The 19,751-nt window shown below is 39.9% G+C and overlaps 4 protein-coding genes across 4 annotated transcripts; 1 reads left to right on the top strand and 3 right to left on the bottom strand.

The window, feature by feature from the left end:
- Nucleotides 1-242: 242 nt before the first annotated feature.
- LOC140793317 (probable E3 ubiquitin-protein ligase ATL44) lies at nt 243-1,625 on the top strand. The gene has a single exon (XM_073144728.1). It carries the CDS (start codon nt 804-806, stop codon nt 1,401-1,403), a length of 600 nt encoding a protein of 199 aa, XP_073000829.1. The 5' UTR covers nt 243-803; the 3' UTR covers nt 1,404-1,625.
- Nucleotides 1,626-3,653: 2,028 nt separating this feature from the next.
- On the bottom strand, nt 3,654-7,387 carry LOC140794460 (uncharacterized). The gene is made up of 6 exons (XM_073146496.1): nt 7,074-7,387; nt 6,307-6,367; nt 6,031-6,166; nt 5,563-5,890; nt 4,856-4,984; nt 3,654-4,558 (listed from the first exon to the last, which is right to left on the bottom strand). The coding sequence occupies exons 1-6, from the start codon at nt 7,183-7,185 to the stop codon at nt 4,020-4,022; spliced, it is 1,305 nt and encodes a 434-aa protein (XP_073002597.1). The 5' UTR covers nt 7,186-7,387; the 3' UTR covers nt 3,654-4,019.
- A 1,501-nt stretch (nt 7,388-8,888) lies between these two features.
- Nucleotides 8,889-13,760, bottom strand: LOC140793649 (monosaccharide-sensing protein 2-like). Its single transcript, XM_073145268.1, has 7 exons — nt 13,507-13,760; nt 13,233-13,428; nt 12,976-13,099; nt 12,072-12,632; nt 10,595-11,550; nt 9,864-10,051; nt 8,889-9,691 (listed from the first exon to the last, which is right to left on the bottom strand). The coding sequence occupies exons 3-7, from the start codon at nt 13,052-13,054 to the stop codon at nt 9,250-9,252; spliced, it is 2,226 nt and encodes a 741-aa protein (XP_073001369.1). The 5' UTR covers nt 13,055-13,099; nt 13,233-13,428; nt 13,507-13,760; the 3' UTR covers nt 8,889-9,249.
- A 2,594-nt stretch (nt 13,761-16,354) lies between these two features.
- On the bottom strand, nt 16,355-19,570 carry LOC140794464 (protein PLASTID MOVEMENT IMPAIRED 1-like). The gene has a single exon (XM_073146503.1). The coding sequence runs from the start codon at nt 18,853-18,855 to the stop codon at nt 16,516-16,518; it is 2,340 nt and encodes a 779-aa protein (XP_073002604.1). The 5' UTR covers nt 18,856-19,570; the 3' UTR covers nt 16,355-16,515.
- Between the last annotated feature and the right edge of the window lie 181 nt (nt 19,571-19,751).

Genomic DNA, 19,751 nt, shown 5'->3' with positions numbered 1-19,751 from the left:
TTGCCTTTTCTTTTCAAGAGAAGATAATTCCAGAACCTGGGCCATGTCACATAAAAACATACCAACTATGGATAGTTTTATCTATTTACTGACACTCTATGTACTTAGTGAACGCATCTGAAGAAGAAAAAGAAAAAGAAAAACTTACTATAATACGAGTTATTTTAACTATCTGAGCATAATTTTGTTGACTTACACTCACAGTTCCATATTGAGAGAGAAAACAATTGGCTTACATTTTATTATTAATTAGCTGGTATAAATTTTTTACAATTCATGTCCACAAATTACTAATGACCATATATGATGATGGAGGTAAGCAATCGAAGATGACCAAGAGTTGGGACGAACAAAAAAAAAAAGAAAAAAAAAAGAAAAGAGTTTGACGACTAATACCAAACAAGCAGGCGTAATCTAATCCCACCGTCCACCACCCACACTCTTATGCAGCTGCCACCGCATAAAGGCATTCCGTGTTTGGGCACCACACCAAATCTCAGCACGTGACACGTGGATCTCGGTCCCTTTCCCTTGCCCCGCAACGAGAAGAAAGAAAAGAAAAGGAAATTCTTATCCTTCTATAAATAGGGATGCCCTCCAAGCGATCCCTATTCAGGCGTCAATAAGATCCAAAGGCGAGGGCATTTTCGACCAAATGAGATTCTTCTGGTTTCCTCGTAATATTGGATAAACGCGAGGACCTTTTCGTTTATACGGGTCCCGGTTTCCGTTCGTTATATAAACTAGCCCCAGTCTCGAGCCTTTCTCCCACCTTCCCTTCCGTTCCTAGTGGTGATGACCCGATGCGTCTGTCTTCTAGAATCCTCCGAGCTAACATGCGTCCTTCTTCTAGAATCCTCCAAGCTAACTCCGGCCAGTTTCCCGTACCGGCGGCCGGCGAAGGGCAGGAGCCCCTCGCCGTCGACTCCGATGTGGTCGTGATCCTGGCGGCGCTGCTCTGCGCGCTAATCTGCGTCGTCGGGCTCGCCCTAGTTGCTCGCTGCACGTGGATCCGCCGCTCCTCCTCCTCCGGCGGCGGTGGAGCTCCTCCGCCGACCAAGGGGCTCAAGAAGAAGGCAATCCGTTCGCTCCCGACGGTGGCGTACGGCGGTGCCGTCGCCGGAGGAGGGGGCGGGAAGCTCGCGGAGTGCCCGATCTGCCTCGCGGAGTTCGTGGAGGGGGAGGAGATCCGGATCCTGCCGCAGTGCGGGCACGGTTTCCACGTCGTATGCATAGACACGTGGCTAGGGTCCCACTCCTCGTGCCCATCCTGCCGCCGGATCCTCGTCGTCGACGCGCCGCCGATGTGCCAGAAGTGCGGCGGAGACGGCACCGCCTCGTCGGCGGCGGAGTGCGGGGCGAAGGCGAGGGAGAACGGCGACGCGAACAGTTTCCTCCCCTAGTAGCTAGCTGTGAAGCTTTACTTCCTACTACCCCCTCTCCCTCTCCCTCTCTCTCTCTCTCTCTTTTCCTTCTTTAGGGTTTGAAGTGGCGCGAGAGATTAGATCAGAATTGTGGAGTGTTCTGTAAAATTCTTGCTTAATTTTAGAAGGTTAGAATTGCTTTGATATGTAAATATCGAAAGGTTAGGGAGTAAAGTGGAAATGACATCCCAGATGATCAAATGAGGACGTAAAAATTATGAATTATCAATCAACGAAATACGAAATATAAATAATAGTACGTAACTATCTAAAATTGATTACCAGAAAAAAAGAATTTACTCAACCTAAACATTTATCTCAAATATTCCTTATAAATTGACAGAATCAATTGCGAGGTTTTTAATTTTTTCCAGCTCCATGAAAGAGGGTAGTCGGCTTTGAAAATCGATAGTACAACTGAAAGATCTCAAAGAACTCTAATAATAAATAATTATATTAATAAATTACACAGAATCAATGTCTATTCAATCCTTATTTCATAAACGAACACAGTTTCTAAGTTTTGAGATAAATTTTAAGAGTGATGTAAAACGCTATCTCTATTTATAACTCTATAAATATGTTCTAAAGAAAATTAGTTACACTAAATTATTGTCTATTTTTATATGCATTTGCTCTCTTTTTTTGGTACATCTCTAAATTACGGAAAACCTATTTTAACTCTTTAAAATAGTTAACGGAAAATATTTAAATAATAATAATAAAATAGTCCCTAAAGAGTAAAGAGCATAATATTAATCACGTAATATTCCATATCAATTTTTAAAGGAAACATCTAATAAATATTTAACAGAAAAGGCATTTCGAAAGTTTCATCTATTTAAGAGGATCAATATGTATAAAAAAAATGTCAGGTCTCTGAAAATGGCCAATAGTACAAAAGATAGATGTGAATTATGAACTCCCAAACGCCCAAATCGGTAGTGAGGTCAGAAAGTACGAGAAATAGTACAGATTAGCATTACAATTTTTGTGTGAGAGAAGAGTAGCATTACTCGGATCGATTCATATGGTTGCATTTTGTATTGAATAAGCGAAAAGGAAGACTACTTCCAATACTGCTAGTAATTTATACTACCAGTAGCGAGGAGTTCTTTGTATCACCTCATTCAATGGAAGAGGCCCATTGGCCCAACATCCGGGAACTCATACCTTTTAGCTCTCTTAGCCACTAGTGTGGTTGCTTAATTATCTTAGTCTTTTACCAAGGATATACCTAAAATATTCTAAGCCCAGTTAGGTTTCAATACGAACCTAAGTTTACCTAATTCCACGATATTCTTTTTGTTTGTTTCTTTGACATATTAAATTTGCCATAAGATCAGTGGGTAAGTGATATGCGAGTTCTTTGAGTCTCCATCATCTGAGGCTCTGAGCACTGTTAGCTTTCGCACTCGCAAAGAACTGGAGTTGCATTCATTGGAGAATAATTAATTTATAGTACCACTCTGAAATAATCCCTCCCTTTTTTGCTTGTGAACACACTGAACTTTTTGCTCATCCGTATCCAGCCTTTTGGAGGATTTTGTCAGCAACTCCCACTATTCGTGTCCATATTATGATCTTATCCATTCATCCTGGGATGTTATCCACTTATCTCCTAGTGAGATCACGAACTTTCTGTGAACTTCGTTCTTGTTTATAAAGCACTTTGCCAAAGTTTTTGGTCACAAAATTATACCCTTATATTGGCTTGCCGATTCCAGTATGGAGCAAGGAAAAGAAAGTTGCATTCCGACAAATGGATATTTACTTGCATTTCTCATGTTTATTCTTGTTCGATGAAACTATGCTTTAATCTAAATGTCACGGTGACGTAGATGAAGTTATCCACTATCAATCATTTACACGTCTGACGTAAAAAATTTGTCATATTTGTTGACTGCCGATTGCTAAGTTCAATATGTTAGGCTGCCAGAAATGCACTAGAGCTACAGCAATTGCATGCCTTTTTTCTTTAGCTATGGATGTATCTTGACACTCTCTGCCCTAACAATGAACTGCCAGACGTACAAGAGTGGCGAAAAGAGCTCTGAAAGCAGTAAAACAGAATTCAAATAATTATACCCTTGATATGATAACATATCCGAACTGAATCGTCAAACGTCATGCAATTGAAAGTTTTATATGCGTTTGATGATCTCTTTCTAAGATACCTGAAGGATCACCGCTATCTGCTCCAGTTGTTTTCGATGAAGAGAATAGAGATATCAAAAATTTTAAACTGCAGTACTCAATAAACCACTAATCAATGGAAGTACAAGAGACTCTAATTATTGAACCACTTATACAAGCCGGAAAAGAATACAAATCTCCATAACTAGTTCCTTGAAGTGTTGGTAACCAGTCCAAAAAACTAGCCAACTATTTAGATGTTTTCTCCCCAACAGGGTGCCCTTTTCCACAATCCACACAACAGTGCAGCTACTATGGGCCTGGAGGCTGTGGTATGTTGATACTAAAGGTTACCACACAGTATGTTCAGGAGAGTAATCTTCTGCAACAAATCATCAGAGGACTGTGCTGAGGAATTATGACCAAAATAGAATCAAAATTTTAGAACCCTCGGTTCATTTATAAGCCATCTTCATCACTGGTATCACCAAACATAGCGGCCATCTTCATAGCTAAGTTGGCAGCCATTTCTCTTCTTTGGAAATCAGGCATCAGCCTCAAGTTGGACCGCATATTACCTATCTCAGACATTAACCTTTCCAGATCATCCAAGCCATAATGTAAATCCTCATCCAACTCATTGGTGTTGGTAACATTAATTCCTATCTCTTCCCGTGCCTCAGTTTCAGGAGTTGGTGTCTGGTCTGCATGTGCACTGCCATCACATTCCTGGTCTTTATCCTCAGTCGCCATCCTCCCAGCATCCGCATTTTCCACTGTGCCAGCTTCTGAGGAAATAACATTTGAAAGAGAACTAGATGCACCAGAAGCAACATCAGAGTTTGATATTTCATGGCCTTGATCTTGGTTAACTTCCTTAAGAAATCCCTCTTCCATGCTTATCATACTGGATTCACCAGCGCCATACCATGGTTCATCTGAGCCATGAGATAAAACCTCATATTCGACTTCATAATCAGATTCATCATCTGAAGATTCTGCAGGAGGAAATACAGGAGGCAGCAATTAGAGACAGAGAACAACATATGATTATCAGTTCTGAACCAAAGAACTTGCATGCCAGCATGAGTCAAGAGAGCCCAGTTGTGAAATGAAGTGATCAACTACAAATGTCAAGGAAATGGTAGGCAAGCAATATTAAAGAGAATAAAAGATAGCCTTGGAGTTAGAGTCTGGCCAAAGGAAGCTAGGAAACCTACAAGCAATTTGGTGAAGACTTGGTTCATGAGGGTTCTTTATCATAAAAGAGAATTAGTTAGGAAATGGTTACTCACGTTCCTTCTCAACTATGGATGGGTTGGTTATCCTGTTTCCAGATTTGAGGATCATTCCAGGCCACATATGAGCCGAGAGAGCTCCCAGGAGTCTTTCCACACCTTGAATATCACCATCAATGGAGAGACCTGTCAAAAGCATATCATCAATTTCACCATGGAGTCAGAATGTAGATGCAACGGTCATATGATAAGAGTTCATACAACTTGGATAAACAGATAAAAATCACCAAATTAAGGTAGTAACCTTTCCGTAGAAAACAATGAAAATTATAGTAAAGTTACTACATGTGAATAACTTCCTAATGAAAACAATGCTTTCAAATGTTCTTCATCAAATCAGGGAAATGCTTACCCAAATTCTACAAGATTGTGCAGTAAGTTGATAGGAAACACTTAAAAGGCAGGAAACAAGTAGTCATCAAGATATACATATACAAAGTTACAAACAATGTTCTGTTAACGCATTTCTTTATGAAGTTGGAGCTCCCAAAGTCAGTGTCAGGAACAGAAAAGATTCATCCATCAGGTGAGAATCAATATTACTACTAGACACTCTAGAGAAATAAAACTTCAATGTTCATGTGTTGCAGCTAAGTAACACATGTGCAGCAGATCAATAAAATAAATCTAAAGGATAGAAGCTGCCGTAATTCAGCAACAACTGTATGAAAAAATATAAAGATTTTCGGTAGCTGAGAACTAACATTTATCAAAGTCAGCATTGGAAGCACAAGCTTCAATGTATTCTATGTTATTCTGGATACACCATTCTAGAGTTGACTTTCGAGTTTCTGCAGATGGTTCTTCCTCCCCTAGTAAATTACAAGCCTCTGTCTCATCTATACCAAAATCCAAGTACTCAGGATGAGGATCACTTGTGGACTCTCCAAGCTTCTGCATATGTCTCCTATATTCTGCATGAGCATAATGCCCAGTCACAAGGTCTGCTTTGTTTCCAATGCATAACAATATTTCAAACTTCGCAATATCAGTATTGGAAACCCATTTTTGAAGGGCATGGAAGGAGGATTCCTGCAGAAATTAGTTCAAGGTGAGATCATACATTAACTTCTACTATACTGCACCCTACATGCTGCCAAACAGAAAGGACTAAATTACAAAAAACTACCAAAAATACTGGGAGAGAACAAAGAAACAGAGTTTGGTCTAACATCACTCATGTCGAAGACCATCACTAGACCAGCCAACTGCTTAGAAGTTGGTAGTAATCCAATAGAAAAACCTTCATCAATGTGCGCTGTCCATATAGAAAGATCAGCCGAATAGTATTTTGTTTCAATTGTCCACCTGATAAAGCAAGTGCACAAAACATTATTGAGCATCAAAGGGACGTATTTTTGAAAGATCATGACTTTCTTATTAGGAGTTTCATGCTTCAAGGGTAAGAAACAAGATATCCCCTCATGCACATCAAGCAGATCACATACCCTTGACAAAGTACCCCGGAAGATAAGTCAGGTGTGTCTGGTATATCAATTGAAATCAGTCCTGCATTCAATTAGAACATGCATGATTCAGGAACTATAAAGAAGAGAAAATCAGAAAACTACAAGGAGTAAAATGTATAATCAAGGACATACATCAGGACAACTGAAATTATGATCTCCCATCTGCAAACAAGAATAAAACATACAGAAAACAAAAGTAATCACCATGCCAGTGGACTTCACTTTGACTCCTTTTCAAAAATAAATAAACCATTATCTGATAATTGTTCATTGTCATACTCCCCGGTCATATTTTAGGTACAAGCTGACCGAAATGCAGAAAACAAGAATTATGAAAAGGCTTCGCATGGTTAGTATAGCATGACACATATACTCAATTATACTCACATAAACAATTGCTATAAGATCAAAGAACACGATAGACCACTTAGATTGGTAAATTGACCAAAAAAATAAACCAAGAGTTCGACTGCAAATTTGGACCTATGCCTCAAAAAGTTAAGAAATAATCAGCTTACAAATTCAAAGCTTTATCCTGTAGACAAACTTGTGGTATTAAACTATAAAATTTGGGCACTAAATCCAATCCTTTTTTCCTACTCCTCTGTGCTGTCTTAACAGGAACGGATTTAAGCTCAAATTAAGCAGAATTCATCAAATATACACGATAAGAATAAAACAAGCAAGAAATAATTCCTCCATCCTAACTACTGCAATAAGGAGGTAGAAAGAGGATTAGGACTAACGAGAGAGGATAGTTCGCTTGCCGACGTTGCGAGAACCGACAAATATGACCCCAGGACGAGACTCCAGCGATCCTTCGCCTCCTCCGACCTCTACATCCACCTCCTTCCCCATCGGCCAACGACAAGTAAACCCTAACCCTAGATTTGGCAATCGATCTTGTCTTCCCGCTCGGAGACGGGAACTGAGAGGAGAGAGGGTCACACGGGGTCCAGAGAAATGCTACGAGCATGACAGATCTAATGATATATTTCGAAGACGATTCCACATTGGCTAGCAAAATTAGGAGGCACATACAAAGCCTCCTTACGACTTCGTACCTTCTCTTCATTGAGGAATAAGTTTTTATGCGTATTCTGTTATACTATACGTGCTAAGAAAGAAGCTATATCGGTATAAACTATATAATTATTATATTAATGTGATGTAAAATTAAAATTATAGTAAAGAAGAATAGAGAACTTATATTGAAAATTAGTGAGATTTTTAAACCAAAAAACCAAAATAGATAATAAAAAAAGTACTAATATTTAAATTAAGTTGCACTTGTGTAAATGTTTTGAGAAAAGTATAAGCGCGATGCAAACTCTTTACTATGTAGTAGGGATAATTTTTTTTACACCGCGAATAAATATCATTGCAGTGCATATTTGCGCAAACATATGGAGACAAATTTTGTTACATATTTTAAAAAAAAATACGAACTTGTATAAGCAGTGTAGGCTTTTACCTAGGGCTGACATATTTTTTTTCTGCATATATTTAAATATTATATGAATTTATATAGACAGTGTATGTTTTTTACTATGTAATGTGAACTTAAGTTAGGAATAAATTTTTGTATATTTAAATGCAATGCATATTTATAAATGCAGTGTGAACTTTACTGGTGAAGATAGAAGATGAAGAGGAGAGTATATTACTATTACTTTTGAGTGGAGAGAATAATACTATGGCTTTTATGAGGTGAGAGAGAAAACTACCAATACTTTTGGGAGAAAGAGTAGATGACACTTGATTTAAGTATTTTTTTTTCCATTGGAGGATAAAAAAAATATAATTTTTTTTCATATTAATTTAAAATAATTTGATAGTATAAAGTGAAAGGAGAGAGATGTACATATTTATATATAGGATTTTGCTTATTCTCAAGTGAACGAATCCTGAAGAAATCAATTTTTAACACATCAACTACAAAACAATAGGTCCAAAAGAAAAACGATTACTGAGCATTTCATAAGTCATACAAGATATAAAATATTGATCTCATCTTAACTTTATATAAGAAATAATCTGAGAAATAAAATATGCATAAGATACATAGGGAGAATAAGGAGATATGATTTGTATTTAATATCATCTAAATCTAAATATAATATTTTTCTCTATCTATTATAATATGATAAAACTCTCTAATTCATCTCAAGTTATCTAATTGACAGATAAATATAAATCAAAGAACAGTTTTCTCACCTTATGCACTTATCTATAATAGGGATAAAAGGTAAAAGAGATTAGCATTTCACGTTTAAAATTTCAAAGTAGCAATTTCGAGTCCTTCAACAAAGAAATCCCAGAAAAAAAAAAAAAAAAAAAAGCAATTTAATGCAGCAAAGTTGACCAATAATGTGCCAAATGATGTTATAACAAATAGTGAACAGCATAGCAAAATGAGAGACACTGAATAAAAGTAAAGGCAGTTGGCATTGAATACTAGAATTAGTGGTCTCATTTCTTTTTATCGATGCAAAGGAAATTGTTGAATGCAAAAGATCCAGTACAGATGAGCTGCCATGGTAATAGCAGTGATAAAAGAGTAAAAAAGAAATGAGATGAACATTTCCCTTATTAGCACTTCATTAACAAGCTACTTCTTGCAGCAGTTTCCAAGGAAACTACCCGTTATAGAACAATATACCGTGAAATAAACAAATACTGTTTCACCAAACAAAATGCAAATAATCTAGATGTCTCATGTCTAGGACAACCCTGTATCAAATTTAAGTACTAACATCAAAATATCTGCCTTTTATATTTCAGGCCAAGTCTCTCACCCTGAACTTTACCTTTCATAAAGCGCAAAGGGAAGGCTTATCGCTGTGTATTTGATAAAAGCTAGCCAAGAAAATGGGCAGAGATCAAACAGTGCCCACTGCCATGAGGATTGATTTCGAGCAATCAATTTCTAGCCACCTGAGCCTGCTTTGCCCCGACTGCGAAGAACTCGGTGATAACCTCGAGGGGCATGCCTTTGGTCTCAGGAACCTTTAGAAACACAAATACGAGAGCTATTGCACAGAAGACGCCATAAATTCCAAACACCCCAGCGAGCCCAATAGTGCTCAGCATCACAGGAAGAGTGTAGGTGATAATTATATCTCCAATCCAAAATGTTAGGGCACATACAGCTATGCACACACCACGAACCCGAGTGGGAAAAATTTCAGCACATAGAATATTTGGAACTGGACCAAATCCCATGACAAAGCAGCAGAAATATATTATAACACTGGCAGTGGACAACACAGCATGAAGCACAGTACCCAGGTCCAGAAGGTTGGCCACAACCAAGACAATCAGTGATGCTATTAAGATAGGAATAGTGCTCAGAAGTAAAAACCTGCACAATAGTCATTAGAAGACACATATTTGTTATCCGTGATACTTATATCAAGATAGCATGCCTAGTTCAATGCAAGAATCATGTGAACTTGGAAAGAAGATGTGCTCAATAAGTTGCTGCAATTATTTAATTGAAGATGATGAACAAAGTGTTAGGTAAAAATAAGAACCTTCTTCCAGAAATGTCCATAAGTCTCATGGCAACGCCAATACAAGGGAGCATCAAGAGGGTTGTGACAGCACTGATAAGAATAGACACCGAGGTAGAACTAATACCAATATTTGAAAGAAGAATTCCAACACCAGCTTCCTCAAGGATCTGAGGGGTATAGTACAGGACACCATTTATACCAGCGAACTGCAGGGGTAAATATAGTATTAGGACAATAGCAATGTGAAGTAAAGCTGTGAAGCAGTAAAGCAGCCACACTCCATGCTATGACATAACTGAAGACAAGGGTGGCAACACAAGCTGTGTATCAGGCAAAAAGCAGAAAACTCAACTATTTGTAGTTACCCATGTGTAATGAAGCAATTTTTAAATGAAGGGCGGTGTGACCTTAGGTTCAAAAATACTGAAGATATTGGAGCCTATGTTTTAGTTGCTGTAGATGTTCCCATATATTAATGATTTACTCACATGTAATTGCAAAATCAAGTAGAATACTAGAATCACATCGACCGCTAAGATTTCAATATTTTGACCTTAGGATAGCTTTTACAATCTGGTTCATAACTCACTATACATGCAACTTTCCAATTTTAATACATGAATAACATCTGTTAGCAACTCTAATCGAGACTAATAGGTGCCCAGTGCATGAAAATTTTAGACAAACAAATGTGCCTAAAGCAACTCAACGTTAATCATTATCTGCTTTTCAAAAGATGACATTGTTACCTGCTGAAGAATTTGAATCCCAACCCCAACAAATAATGCATGCTTCACTCCAGGTTCCAGAAGATCTCTCCACCTTGGACCTTTAGCAGCTGTCTCTGCTGGATGAACCATTGCTGGACCAACTGGATGCTGTTCCATTAGCTCCTTAGAGTAAAGTGCAGGCTGGCTCACCAAAGCAGCAGCCTGGATGAATTCACCTTCTTCAGGAACCTCGCCTCCTGGAAGTGAAACAAGGGAACCCCTTCGTGATCCAGGCACACCCTCTTGGTGTAAATAGATTCTCTTGAAGCCACCTTCCTTCTTCCCATCTGCACCTTCTCTCTCAGACCATTTCCACGCCAACTGCCATCCTCCACCAATACCCATGCTACTGACTGCCTCACCACCAGCTCCCTGCATGAGACTGCTATTCCTTCTCATACTCAAAGCACTGCCATGAACTGCATGAGGTGGGAAATTATCTTTTCCTTCCAAGCTTGTTGTTTGCCGAGATAGCAGAGGACTTTGTAGGTTGTCATCTGAATCACCTCCAATGCCATCAGATGCATCATCCTCACCCTCCCTTTGGACACTCTCATCATCCCACTGATCTGGTTTATTCTGTTGCTCTGCAACACTGAACATGCTGCCAAAGTTCGGAAACAACATGCTTCGCATGCTTCCCATCTCAGGTAGTTTCTCATGGACACTACCAAAAAGAGTTACAAGGGGATCCATAAGAGGTACATTCTGGCTCTCAATACTACCATGACGGGAGATGAGACCAAGGGCACTTTGTCCCTTAACAGGCCGGGCAACCCATGAAAGGCCTTCTTCGGGCCCATACAATGTGATTTGTTCCTCATCAGCAGGCGCTTCCTGATCATCAATGAGATCATTTGCAGGTCCAATTATGTACTCTTCAATAGATGTATCTGCCCCTACCCCTAAACCTTCAACAAGAAGAGCCATTTCTCCTGTACATTTGACAAAGAAATCAACAAGATGTTCAAACTTTGTATGATCAAGTACCATAACCTAACTAGCAATGTTGAGAGAGAGAGAGAGAGAGAGAGAGAGAGAGAGAGAGAGAGAGAGAGAGAGAGAGAGAGAGAGACGGAGAGACTTTGTATAATCAAGTGCCATAACCTTTGTATGATCAAGTACCATAACCTAACTAGCAACGTTGAAAGCTAGACTGAGACAGAGACAGAGACAGAGAGAGAGAGACTTATCACAAGATAACAAAACTTTTTCTCCAAAAATCTAGTAGTTTACCAATTAGATAAGACCAACAGCAACACACACATTAAAATTCCATAACATATGATAAAAATAATTAGTGTTGTTGTTATGATAAAATTAACATTAAACTCTATTCACAAAACTTTCTTAATTAAATTTTAGCTGCTTCTTCTAGCTATCCATTCCACACAGACCACACATAAAGGTACAAATAATAAAAGTGAATAACAAAGCATTAATTGGCAGAACAAACCTGAGACATCTTCCCTTCCCCGTAGTCTTTGTAAAACCTGTCTGGCCTCCACCATTCGTCCTTTGCTTACAAGCCACCTTGGAGATTCCGGTAAATAGAAAATAGTTAATGCAAAATACAACAATGAAGGAATAGAGAGAACTCCCAGCATAATTCTCCAGTCTGGTTTCGTCATCAGTGACATTCCAAAAACCATGCAGTAAGATACGAACATTCCTCCAGAGCCACTAAATTGAGGCAATGTATTCAACAATCCTCTTATCTCTGCAGGAGCTGTCTCAGAAATATATACTGGAACAAGTGTGACAGCCAAACCAATACCAAGTCCATCTATAAACCTCGCCAGAAGTAAGATATATACATTGGGAGACCATAACATTACCAGGCCACTCACAAAATATAAGATCGATGAGACTATCAGCATAGGACGCCTGCCAACCCAATCTGATACTGCTCCAGAGAAAGTCGTCACTATTGTGGCCCCGATAAGTGACATGGCTACAACCAGCCCCTCAATAGTACTCTCCAATCCAAATTCCTTCTTTATATATATAACAGCCCCTGGATAAAATGTTTGAAGTTATAATGTTGTTATTTGGCCTTCTTTAATTTCAACAGAGAAATTTCAATACATGGATTGCAGGCCAAGAGTTGTAAGGGAACAAAGTAAGATAAAAAATTGGGGAAAACACAAAGGAAGCAAGTCCTCTCCTATCAAGAAGACAAAGGATGCTGAGCCAAGCCTGAACTGAATAGAGCAAGCAAATGATGAATGCATAGCATCTAGACAAATTTAAGGCTGTCAGACAAATATAAAAATAAAATTTTACTTCTTTCATCAGATTACAAATGAATGAAATTCTAATGGGAAAAGAAAATTCATTCCAGGCATTAGAAAATTTACCAGCAATGGTAGCATTATCCCATCCCTGCAACAAGTTACCCATCGAGGCGACGATGGCAACGAGAACAGACCCAGCCATCTTTCTTGAAAGGAATGAACACTTCGTCCAGAGAATCTAACTAACCTGCAAGAGTAACTCAGATCAGATTAACACAAAACGTATCTTGATCAAAATTTATTAAAAAAAAATGAGAGAGAGAAAGAGAGAGAGCATGGCAAGAACAGCAAGCATGCCATAAAAATGAAATCACTCATACCTTCAAGAGAAGAGAAGATCAAACGATGGACTCAAAAGATGGCAACGATGGAGGCCTTGGAAGAAACCATTAGGATGAACACCAGATCGAGAAGCAGAAACGGCGACGATCGAAATCTAGGAGCCCTAGAACTAAAAAAAAACCCTGTCTCGCCCTCCCTCTCCTTAGCAAGGGACTCTCCGTGTACGGACAAAAGCTTTAAAGGAAAGGAAGCTACTTTAACACCACCCAATAGAAAAAGAAGAACGTAAAGGAAAATGCGAGAGAGAACTACCCCTATACTTCCCAACACTAGCTCCAACACTTGTCTCTTTCTCGGAACAGCTTATCCTCTTCACGGATTACAACATAGTGCCCGCCTGAAACGCCAAAGGGTCTCTGAACCACTGCTGCAACCCTTGGGTTCGTCACGAAGCCCGTAAAGGTATCGCCTTTCCAGTGCTCTCCACACCGAAAAGCGCAAGATCTCAACTTTCCACCAGAGAAAAAAAATGAAAAATCAAACGGACCCCTGTATCTCTGTTTCTCAAATAACTTCTTCCTGATTTGGAAATTTTGGTCGACAACCCAAGATTTTCAAAGGCCTGTAAGCGACAAAAATCGCGTTATGCAACGCTGTCCTTCTCGGGAATCTTAAGGCATCTAGTAGCATTGGGATGGGCCAAAAAGGAAATTAAAAAATCTCCAATCACCATCGGTCATGGCTACTCCTTGGCGCAATAGAATTCCAACTCCAATCGTAAGAAGAGCTAAAATGAACCCACTCGGATGGTTCTGGGAGACCCAATTGTAGGAACTGCGCTCCTCTGGACCTAACCGTCAAAAGGAAGGAAGGAGAAGGAAGAGAGAGAGAGAGAGTCGATCGGCGTAGGCAGCGGAAGAGGAACGTGCTTGATCTCTTCTTACCCACTCCTTTTATATGGACGAGAAAAAAAAGGAAGGCTTTTTGAATAAAATTGGCAGGGGGAAATTATGAAAGATTTTGGTTTCCAGTGTTCAATTACGCTGAATAAGGAAATAATTGATGATGTGCTTCCAATTATGATTAGTGTATGCGATTCTTTTGTCATTTGGGCTGTCACACATGCAAGCATATAATTGTGTCATCGGACTGCCAGGGGAAAATTATATTTGCATATCAATTTCTATTTTCAGATTCTTTTGCCATCTTCCGGTACATTTTTGGTAGATTTCACCTTCTATTGGAAAAACGTTAAGCATATAATGGCATCGACCAAACGCACTAAAGTTCCTAGTTGTAGTTTTCTTATAGCTTTATTAAGGATTCGAAGCGCACAACCACATGTTTAAGGTCGCTATGATGACGGTGATTCACTGCTAAACAGTTGGATCAACCCTCAATAATTCGAAATAATGATTGAGATTTTTTTTCATTTCACCTCCTACATTATGCCTTTATTACGATACACACCCTGTTCATGTTCGAGTATGGAATTCAAAATAATATATAAAAAATAACAAGCCTATGATGTAGGGTGTGAAGCGTAAAAGATCTAACTGATTTAAATCTAAACCGACTCGGAATGTACACCAAAAGCTGGACTGCTTACATTGGAGTGGAGCTTGTAGTGGCATCACTTGCTTGTGTCAGTGGGCCCAAGGTGGGGTGGCCACATGGTTGACGACAACCAGTGCTTGTTCCAAGTGTGGTGGGCCCCGGGCGCACGATAGTGTGATTAGAAGGGACTGGTGTAGTGGTGTTGATTGGTTTTTCTTTAATAATACCGTAAAACAAAATAGAGACAGGTGTTTAGGTGGTTGGGTCCGGTAAGGGACGAGACCATTTTGTCACGGATCGGGATCGCGCATCTGCTGGTGCGCTATGTTGCACCAAACAGCAGATCCGGCGTATCACCGAGAGCCACGTAAGGGTACCAAACCGGCTCAGCAAGGCAACTCGAGCTTAGAGATTAGTTTTGAGGATGGAAATCGCTTTTACCACTCTTGAACACTTTTCACTAACGACTTCGTGTCTTTTTTATCTTAAGAAGTGCTACGAGTAAGTTAAAAAATTACTACATCCAATAGCCTTTAAGCTTTCTTTTTCGAATATAAATTTATTTACCTAATAAAAGTAGAGTTATTTAAGATATATTATAACTCAAAAGTAACAAAAGGGAGTTTTAATACAAAACAAACTTTATCAGGTAACTTGATTTTCGTCCTAAAGTGCATTGAATAAAATATATTTTAACTCTTAATTTCTAGGTTTATTAGATATAATTTCTAAATAAATAAAATATATATTAGGTGTCCGGAACCTTTTGTCCTTTTGAATCTTTTTATACTTTAATCCTCAGTTGGTATCATAGTCCTTAGGTCACGCTGTTAATAATTCCAAGGTGTTGGTATAATTAGTCTTTGGAATTGACGGTAACGGCTGAGGAGAACCCATCTACATGGTTTTGGATTTTATATATCTCCACTAGGATGAACAGATCTCTCCTGAAGATCCTTTCACCTTTTATGAAGGTTAATTTACTACGTATTTTAATGAAGAGGGTATACTTTTGGTTTTGGAACTTGGAGTGCAACATGGGTTTTTGATGCTGGAATAAAAAAATTATATTCTTCAGGGTGCATCAGGGATAGCCTTTCTGTGAATTTTTGAATGATATTTTTACTATAGTAATAGAACTACAGAAGAGTATTAATATGAGAAAGAGATCAAGAAGAGCGTGTTTGGCTCCAGATAAAATTCTTTGCTATACCAACCCAGGTGCATGAAAACAACACTAGTGATGCTCAATTTCGTTATATTTGGATCCTAGATGGGCAGAGTTGTGAAAGGACTATCCACTGGATCATATGATTTACATCTGATGAAGATGGATATGAATCATAAACATCCACTTCTTTTATTCAAATCCAAAGTCCTCAAATTTCCAAGGGATTCAAACTCATTTCTACAGGCTACCTGAGTGAAGATGGGGTTCATATTCGACTATATTAAAGCCCAATAAGTAGGGAGTTTAGAAGGTGGAATCGATTGGCTTTCTGGAACATATATATAGAACTAAGTAACCTTGGCTCAAAAGATGTGGATCTCTTAAGTAATTGCCAAATTAACTTTTGTAGGCATGACATATTGTAGGATATCATTCTGAAATAAATTACAATCATTCTAGACAGAATTTATTGAAAATATACACTTAGTAATATATCTAACTATCTTCCGATGTTAATCATACATTACTTCACCTAGAGACATTGTCCTAGGACATAGATAAATCTCTTATTAATCAAACAAACACATACAAATTCAAGTACAATCACTATTACTACTACTGCTGCTATTATGGACTTTAACATCTGGATTTCTCATTGATTTAAGCCACATATCTGCCATGACTCTGGAGGACAAACTCCACACTGAATCCTTTCTTCCCTTCACGTCCAATGCCTTCGTTCTCTTCCCTGCCTTCCCTAAACCATAGGCCACTAGCCACTGCTTTGCAGTCAATCTTTGCTTCTCTCCTGATCTCAATTTCATACCACCAACACTGAGATTGGCTACTTTGAACTTGCTATTATCTTCTTCTCCTCCAGTATCCTCCACTCTTATAGCTTGCAGCACTGCAATCATGGGAGACCCCACTGCCTCATATCTTCTTGATGGGTCTCTGAGCTGAATTGCAACTAACATTGTAACTGTAGTGTTTCCACTGCAAGACTTGATCCAATCCTCAGGTGACGCAAGGGAATCAAATTGCCATTTGGGTGAATCTTTCTCTATAAGGGGTGGGAGATCAAATGGAGGTTCTTCATCAGCCAATTCTGCTTGGATTTTGAGACCATCAACAGCCATAGCCTCCATCTTCTGCAGGGAAAAGATCAAGATCTCTTCTATGGTCATAGGTTCCTCTTTTACACTCCAAATGCCAGTTGAGTTCCTTTCCTTTCTGCCTTCTACCATTGTTTCAGCCATCTTTTTAACAATCTGGATCGATTTATTCGCGCTGGAGCTCGCGCCTTCCTTGTTCCTTCCGCTTATGATTGCCGACGCGATACCTTCAAATGCGATTTTTTCAGCAGTCTTGCCCATGAGCTCATCCACATCCGCCAATGGCAATAGCGTAGAGCCCAACTCTTCTCTCCCCATGGCAGCCAATCTATGAAACACTTCGAAACCGCTTGATATCTTCGGATTCTGGAGCGCGGAAGGCCTCGAGATCTGCATCGCAAGCTTAGGAGTTTCGCTTCTTGCTACTTCTGCATCAAATGGATTGACGGAAATTAAGAAGCCTCCATCCTTAGTTTGAACGACTGGACCTAGACCCTTCCCTAAGTCTGAAAGGAAAACTTTTTGTTCAAAATCTTCGTCTACTCTTGATGATGGTGTTACTGGCTCTTGCTTCAGTTGTTGATTACCTTCCATTTCGAGCATTTGAAGGAATTCTTTCGTCACGGTCTCCTCTTCGGCATCCAACTGATGCAATTTACCTGGTGTTTTACTTTGATTTATTTCTTCTCCATTCATCATGGACTCCAGTTCCTTGATCTGTTTAGCTATGGACGCGAGCTCCATTAGCCTCGCATGGTGGGCACGGTAATGGACCACTTCTTTCACGACCTCGCTCGAGACTAGTCCCACTTCCGTGGCTTCTTCTGGCTGTTTTGCATTCTCTACTCCCTTCTCAATGACTTCAAACTCTGGGAGGTCTAATTCATCAATTTCCTCCAAGATTCTCATGGAATCTGCCACCTTTGAAGCTGCCAGGGATGAATCCGACCTAATAATATTCGAGCTTGGAACGCTGAAAGAAGATTTTGATTGCAGTCCGCTGTAGATTCCAATACCATCATCCATGATCTGAAACCCCAACTTGAGAGCTAACTCTCCTCCTTTTGCCTTGCCATAGAGCTTAACAGTCATATCCCAATTCCTTAACCTTTGCCCCTCCAAGCTCTTCTGCACTGACTCGAGAACCATTGAGCTCAAATCCACTACGCCTTTGCCGAAGTCAACCTGAGGTGCGTCGGTGGCTGTAACTGATACGAGAAATTGTCGAGTCTCGAATTTTAGCGGCTTTCCGGTGTCGCCGCCGCCGGTGCAGTAGAGATTGCATCTGATGAAGAGAGTCTCTTCGACGTCGGCGGATCCCTGCAGCACTCTGGAGGGCGTAGTTTGCACGGTGCCGTCTTTGGTCTCCTTCTTCCGGACAGCGACCGAGAGGCGTAGGCCGTTCATCGAGTCAGGGAGGCCGTAAACTTTAATGACCTCGATGGAGAGCAAGCACCCTAGCCGTCGCATCGCGATGTGAGAAAGTGCTCGAATCGGCTTCCAATTCCATATTCCTTTCTTCTTCTTTTCCCCTGCAGGATACGACGATTCTTGGTTGTCGGCAGGGAGCCGGAGGTGGATGCCGTCGGAATTAGCCCCCTCGGAGTTCGCTTGAGGTTTGGGGCCGGTGCGCCAGGGATGGAGAGACAGGCGAGACGATTGAGTCCTGCGGTCCGTTCGGTCTGCTCCGTCGACAAGGCGCGGCCCATCAACGACGCCAGAGACGGCGCTCGAAGCCGGGGAGACAGAGCGAGGAAGAACGAGAGAGGTGGTTCGGCGTCGGCCGGCGTCGGATTGGTGTAGGGATTGGCTCATCATCTCAGTCTCCGAATGCTCCTCAATTGAAGGAAGCAGTTGAGAGTTCCAATGGTTTGGTTTATATATAAAGAGAGGGTGATAGAAATGTATGGAAGGAGTGAAGCCAAGTCTCGGATCCTTTGAAGTAATAACTCCTCCTTTGGCGCCAATGAATGGGAACGAGACTTTGCCGTACCAACTTCCATTTGAAAAATAGACCGTTGGGTTGGTGGGCTCAATTGCGACCAGTTTTGAATCACACTGATTACTATGTATTATATACGATCTGATCTAGGGCCGTGATTTGGTCTCATGTTGGTTTAAAAAGATTTGAAACCTACTAGATTTGATTCGATGCATTAAATGGATCACGAGTTTGTGACAATTGTGCAGTTAATAGATAGCTATGGATGTGGAATTTATGGGAGTAATGAATGATGAGGGGCTCGGTGTCAGCATTGATCTCCACTATGCAGTGAATGGGGTTTAATAACTGAACGTGTCTTCAGGAACCGCCTAGCTTCTGAGCAAATCCTTGGTATATTATTTAATATGACAGTAAGATTTGACGATCGTCCAGACGTGCATTTTGCTCTCTCTAAGATCCTATATTAGTTTGGAGTTAATTGAGAAATAAAAGATTTGATTGAAGAGAAAATATCGAAGAACAGAGGACGCCATTTTTATGGATATGAAATTTTATTTTGTAAGATAGTGATTAGTATTTAAGAATCGGATTCAATAGAGAAAGAGGATATGTTATGCTGCTCTGCTTGAATCAGTGCAGTCTAAAGAGCTTGAATCTCAACCAAAAAAGGTTTGAGGGTCCTTTCGCAGCACCGACTAGTAAATTTTTATTCATGATACCTAAAAGTGAATCTGTAGCTACACGGGGAGAGAACGCCCGTCTCAGTTAT

Source organism: Typha latifolia, chromosome 8, assembly GCF_019914945.1.
Source record: "Typha latifolia isolate L0001 chromosome 8, TyphaL0001v2, whole genome shotgun sequence".
In the NCBI taxonomy this organism is placed as follows: domain Eukaryota; kingdom Viridiplantae; phylum Streptophyta; class Magnoliopsida; order Poales; family Typhaceae; genus Typha; species Typha latifolia.
The sequence above is the reverse complement of the archived record's forward strand: the minus strand, read 5'-3'. Positions and strand labels throughout refer to the sequence as shown.